Genomic DNA, 6424 nt, shown 5'->3' on the forward strand with positions numbered 1-6424 from the left:
TTAGAATAAGAGAAACAGAAATCGTAGGGGATTTTTAAACTTTTACCTTGTTATTAAAAGGAATGATATCATAATATATTTTATTGCTTACTTTTTAGTGGTGTATTCAGGATTTTTGTGATAGGGGCAAAAATAAAATATCAAAATTACAAATTTTATTAAGAATAATAAGGTAAACTAACTATTATAAGTATTTTTTAGGGAGGGGTTAACTATTAACATTAATAGTTTGTTATTACTTGACAAATATCATTATATATATAATTAATAATAATAATAATAATAATAATAAAATTAAAGTTTAGGGAGACGACCTCGATGCTCGTCTCTACCTTGGTCTGCCTCTGCTTTTATAGTATATTTTTATTATTGATTGAATTTATGTTAATTTTAGTAAATTAATTAAATGTATTTTTTACTTAACAAAATTTATAGAAAATTTATTTAATAATAAAAAATATGTTAAATATATTATTAGTGTTGTTGTTCATTTTCTTTATGTTATATAGTAGAACAGGTTCGTTTCATGAAACTCGTTACCTAATTGATTGAAATGTTTTACCTGAAAGCTATTACAACAATTGATTAAATAAATTAAATGTTGCTTGATGTGCTCTTATGGAAAACAGATGATTTCTTAAACATTATTAGTTAATTCTTTGAAAATATTTGAATTTAATTTGGGAGGTGATCGAGACTGAATTTTAAATCTTCTACTATAAAGATGACAATATTATATTATGATTGTTATGAAACAGATCGATTTAAAGCTAAATATGAGACAGAGAAAGAGAAAGTAAAATATAAAATAAATGGCACACATACAAGACACATATATTATATTTAAGTAGTTCGGCAATGTGTTTACTCTATAGGTGTAGAAAGATCAAAAAATTTCACTAGAATGAAGTACACTATAAAAAAGTGAAAGCTTAACACTCAAATCATATATATATATATATATATATATATATATAAGGCTTAATATTTCTGCAGCAGCCGTAGATAGTGTTATCTACAGCTGCTGACACAGAAAAGTGAGCCCCACGACTTAAAAAAAAAAACTCAGGATCTATTGCCTGTAAAAAAATATCATATGACCATGTTATTCAATCATAATCATTTATTGATGATGACATAAAAAAAAGTATATAATTTTTAAATGAGTGATTATGATAAAAAAAAAAAAACATGACCATATAATAATTATTTTTTTTACGATCCACTCCCATTTTAACTACTTTGGTGACAATTTGATTTGAAAAAAGACGTGCAGCCGCGACTTGGATAACAATGATTGAAAAAAAAAAATAGAAAAGCCAGCATGCATATTGCATACTACTCGCTCGAGTGGTGTGTATGCCTTTATAATCAAAACCAATATAGTTATTCTCTACACCTACGTCGTGCTCTTGACTCTATACATATAGACAGCATCTCAAATCAACCTTCATTCTCTCTACATTAATCATTAACAGTCACACACAAATGACTGGTCTCTCTAATTCTTTTGGTGGCCACGACAGTTCCTTCCTCAAGATGCCCACCATCAAGTTTACTAAGCTCTTTATTAATGGAGATTTTGTTGATTCAGCATCAGGTTTTATATCTTTCCTTTCCTTTCCGTCTCCACTACCTTTCTTTCTACTTAGTTCCTTTTTTGGGCCTTTCATTTCAGTACTAGTTTTATCTTCTTCTTCTTTTTTTTATACATAGTACTAGTTTTATCTGTTACTCCTTTATATATTTCCTTTTTCTGCATCTTTTTTTGGTCTAATTTATTCAACTCGAGACGATGACAGCTAATTATAAGTTATATAGGTTTGATTTTAATTTGGATAGATTTTGTTATAAACTTCATTTTATAATTACCATTCAAATAACTACGTCACTTAAACGTAAAGAATTCCTATCATACTTAAAATCTTTTGAAATTTATAAACACATACTTATATTAAAATGAAAAATCAGTTTTCAAGTACAGAGCTATCTAAATAGACAAATCTGATCTACTTAGTCTGACCAGATCAGGTTGAATTTATCACTATTTATGGAAACATTTATTTAGAACGAAAAAATAGTATATTAAAAGAACGAAAAAAATATATTTTTTTTTTAAAGGATATAATATTATATTATTTTAAGTGAAACATTAGTAATTCACTTAATATCTAAATTAAAATAATTTCCATCAATAATCGCTCATTCTTTCCTATGATATCAGTTATTATGTGACAAATTTTTCTAATATTACATCCTTTAAAATCATAAATATTTCTCCCTTAAAAGAATGAGACGATTTCAATCTCTCAACAATGCCGGCTTCTAAATCATGCACTATAATAATAGTCATAAGTTTTTTAGAGGAAAAAAAAAAAATTTACATACCAACAAATAAGGAGTGTTATTTTTTAAATATTTTAAACTAACTTTGACAAACTTTTTGATAGTTTTTTTTTTTAAATGAAAAAAAAAAAAAGGAATGACATTTGAGACAATAGATCCAAGAACCGGAGAGGCAGTTGCGAGAATTAGCGAGGGAGCTAAAGAAGACATTGATGTTGCCGTTAAAGCGGCGCGTGAGGCGTTTGACTCAGGTCCATGGCCCCGCTTGCCCGGCACTGTACGTTATTCTTTTCCTTTCTTTAATTAAATACTTTTTCATTCATATTCATTGCCCTCTAGTTTTTTTTATGGGTTTTTAAGAAAATTAAAATTGAGAATTATATGCTTTATTTTTAAAAGAATAAGTTAAGAAATTAAACCATTATAGTGATGGATTATAACTAAACCGTTGAAGTGCCTTGCAATCATTAAAGAGCTGCATCTTCTGAAACTCCGACCTAGAGTTTGCTATCATCTCATGTTAAAAATTTGTCATGTAAATTTTTTTATTTATTCATCTTTTCACATGCTTTAGATAGTGGGTTCAGTTACAATTTAGCAACATTAATTAAAAAAAAAAAGGTATATATATATTTCACATGACTCTCCAATTTCCCAAAATTTGCAAAGAACCTCCCAAAACAAAAAATAAATAAAAAATAAACCTTCATAGATAAGATCATTGATGGCCTGCACGTTGTAATTTAAGGTTTTAGATTTAGTTTGGCTATAACCGAAATTAAAAAAAAAAAATCTTGTTTGAATTTTCCCTTTTGCTTCTTCTCATATGTTAATCAGGAAAGAGGAAAAATTATGATGAAATGGGCAGACCTAATTGAACAAAACAGGGAAGAACTAGCAGCGTTAGATACTATTGATGCTGGCAAGTTGTACCATTTTGCTAAGGATGTGGAAGTTCCTACAGCAGCAAACACCCTTCGTTACTATGCAGGTGCTGCTGATAAAATTCATGGCGATGTATTAAAAATGTCTGGGAAGTTCCATGCCTATACACTATTGGAACCAATTGGTGTTGTGGGACACATAATTCCCTGGAATGCCGCCACCACCATGTTCTTCACCAAGGTTAGCCCTTCCCTAGCTGCAGGGTGCACCATGGTCCTTAAGCCTGCTGAACAAACACCTCTCTCTGCTTTGTTTTATGCTCATCTAGCTAAGCTGGTATGTTTCAACTAATGCTTCATTTTTTCCTTATCAATCATGGGTCTCACAAGTGACTTGAGGCATCTCTGATTGGATTTTATTTTTCCTTGCTTTTCCCTCTTTAAAGGCTGGAATTCCAAATGGAGTGCTCAATGTAGTACCAGGATTTGGCCCAACTGCTGGTGCTGCAATAAGTTCACACATGGACATTGATGCGGTAATTTACATCACAAACAATATTTGAAGTACTATGGTCTTAAATAAGAGTGCTAAAATTTCCTTGGTTGTGTTGTCTGTTGTGTGTTTCTATCTTCAGGTCAGCTTTACTGGTTCAATTGAAGTAGGTCGTGAAGTAATGCAGGCTGCAGCTAAGAGTAATTTAAAATCGGTTTCACTTGAATTAGGAGGCAAATCACCTCTCATTATTTTTGATGATGCTGATTTAGACAAAGCTGTTGAACTTGCTCTCATAGGCATCCTATTTAACAAGGTGAAATTGCCTTTAGAAAATTCTTTCATTTAAAAAGAGCTTCCTTGTATATCTCTGACAAGCCAACATTTTATTTCTCCGTTTGTGGTTTCAGGGAGAAGCTTGTGTTGCAAGTTCACGTGTGTTTGTTCAGGAAGGGATCTATAATGAATTTGAGAAGAAGTTGGTAAAGAAGGCAAAAGCTTGGGTCATTGGGGATCCTTTTGATCCTAAAGTTCAGCAAGGGCCTCAGGTAAGGACTATATAATATATATATAGTAGCACAATTATGTGCACACTAGTTCTTAAAAATATCCGATCGTTTGTTTTATAGTAACTCTCCAACTATTATATTATATTTCAAACATAATACTTGATTGTTCACAAGTAATTAAGATCCTACTTGGTTGGCTGGGTTGACAGTTTTCTATTTTAGGCTGACAGGAACCAATTCGAAAAAATTCTTTCCTATATTGAACATGGAAAGAGGGAAGGAGCCACCCTTTTGACTGGAGGTAAAACAGTGGGCAGCAAAGGCTACTACATTGAACCTACAATTTTCTCCAATGTTAAGGTGATTTCTAACTCCATCAAGGTATTGAATTCGGTATCTTTATAGCATAGTTTGATAGCTAACCGTCATGTTTGTTTTTTTTTACTTGTAAAAAAAATAAAATATTAACAACTTGTTTAGGAGGACATGCTTATATCACAGGATGAAATATTTGGCCCTGTAATGGTACTGATGAAGTTCAAGTAAGTTATATCTTTTTTATTTATGTATTTTTGTTGTTGTTTGAGTACAAAAAAAAAAAAAAAAAATTGTTTTTGGGCTTGTTCATGAATGCTGGATTTAAGTATGACACATGAACAACAGGACCATTGAGGAAGCAATTAAGAGTGCTAACAATACCAAATATGGCCTAGCAGCAGGCATTGTAACCAAGAACTTGGATACCTCAAACACCATGTCAAGGTCTATTCGTGCAGGCATTATTTGGATCAACTGCTATTTTGCCTTTGGGGATGACGTCCCTTTTGGAGGGTATAAAATGAGTGGATTTGGAAGAGATTTAGGATTGGAAGCACTGCACAAGTACTTACAAGTTAAATCTGTTGTAACACCCATTTACAACTCTCCTTGGCTTTGAATGTCCTTCCATAAGGGGGTTCTCTTTGTTATATAAAGACAACGCACGCAATATGTAAGTCATGTTTTTGGGTGTATTATGTATGTATGTATGTCTCTTTCTATACAGCCAATGTTACATGTAGGTCTATCTAAAATCTTAATACGTCAGAGCCTACTGTTGAAGTAACGTTGATTGCAGGAAATGGAAAGCCGGGATAAATGCTTTTTTTATTAATTAATTATATTGAAAGGAACATACTCGGAAAAATTTGACCGCAATTAAATTGTGAAAGAATGATCAGGAACTATTTTTGCGTTATGAGAAGTAGAAACAAAAAATGTTATATTGCTTACTGTAATTTGATATGACGTATTTTAGTTTGAAATTGATAATACTTTGTTGAATTTTTAAAAATTTCTATTTCAATACTATAATAAAATAAAGACAACAAAGAAACGTTATCACAAGGTGTAACTTAGTTAACAACTTAAATTTTATGTGAACAAGTTATGAAGAGTGAATTGATGGTGAGGGATTTAATTATTTTACATTTATAAATTCCAATCTCAGTAACGTCATTTTATCAAAAAAAAAAAATGAAAATTATGTGAACGAGTTTAACATGTAATATATGATTTAATTAATGAAAAAATGTTTCTGCAGTTACTACAGATAAGTTATCTATATTTATTCTCAAAACGACGTTGTTTTGGTATTGAAATCTAAAAAAATTATAAATATAAAAATCACCATGATTTTCATCTAAAACGACGTCATATTGAGCTTATTGCAGAAAAAATAAACCCTTAATTAATAGATGCTTACGATTATCTATAGGCTATTATGTATTGTTGTTATAGCTTTTGCGGAGTTATTTATAAAATTTTACGATTAATAGACATAAATTGAAAATTTAGATACAGGGATATCCAAAACAAAACAAAAAGTTGCTACAATTTTACAGATCCAAAATTCTTAAATTTCTAACAAATTTAGGAATTTTATAAAATTTAATTTTAGAATTTCAAACCTTGCAGAGCACATGTTAAATTTAGTTCTGGGCTGTTTACCAAAAAAAATAAACTAGTTCTGGACTTGTAGGTGAATTGAGATAGGGTTGGTTTTTCTTTTCACTGAGACAGAATCCATTATGGACTAGCAAGGGTTATTGATGAAAAGTAATTTGGTGGTGACTCAGAATCATGTAGTGAGTTAACAAGATGTTTGTAATTTAGCAGGCTTGAGAGGAAAAGGAAAGTTTAAACTCATTGAA

At 30.6% G+C, this 6424-nt stretch overlaps 1 protein-coding gene across 1 annotated transcript; it reads left to right on the top strand.

Annotated features, from left to right (window-relative positions):
• Window positions 1–1450: 1450 nt before the first annotated feature.
• On the top strand, window positions 1451–5348 carry LOC133290871 (aldehyde dehydrogenase family 2 member C4-like). The gene is made up of 9 exons (XM_061489014.1): window positions 1451–1600; window positions 2481–2623; window positions 3184–3567; window positions 3677–3766; window positions 3866–4039; window positions 4134–4271; window positions 4455–4592; window positions 4713–4774; window positions 4896–5348. The coding sequence occupies exons 1-9, from the start codon at window positions 1489–1491 to the stop codon at window positions 5167–5169; spliced, it is 1515 nt and encodes a 504-aa protein (XP_061344998.1). The 5' UTR covers window positions 1451–1488; the 3' UTR covers window positions 5170–5348.
• The last annotated feature ends 1076 nt before the right edge of the window (window positions 5349–6424 follow it).

This window comes from Gastrolobium bilobum, unplaced genomic scaffold, assembly GCF_033153095.1.
Source record: "Gastrolobium bilobum isolate Gb01-03AN ecotype WA unplaced genomic scaffold, APGP_CSIRO_Gbil_v1 utg966, whole genome shotgun sequence".
NCBI classification, from domain to species: Eukaryota; Viridiplantae; Streptophyta; class Magnoliopsida; order Fabales; family Fabaceae; genus Gastrolobium; species Gastrolobium bilobum.

Bases quoted from the DNA above. Each gene is read 5' to 3' on its own strand.
- LOC133290871 (XM_061489014.1), top strand. From the start codon at position 1,489: ATGACTGGTCTCTCTAATTCTTTTGGTGGCCACGACAGTTCCTTCCTC. The intron at 3,767-3,865 runs GTAATTTACATC...TTCTATCTTCAG, and splicing joins CACACATGGACATTGATGCG to GTCAGCTTTACTGGTTCAAT. The intron at 4,775-4,895 runs GTAAGTTATATC...CATGAACAACAG, and splicing joins ATGGTACTGATGAAGTTCAA to GACCATTGAGGAAGCAATTA.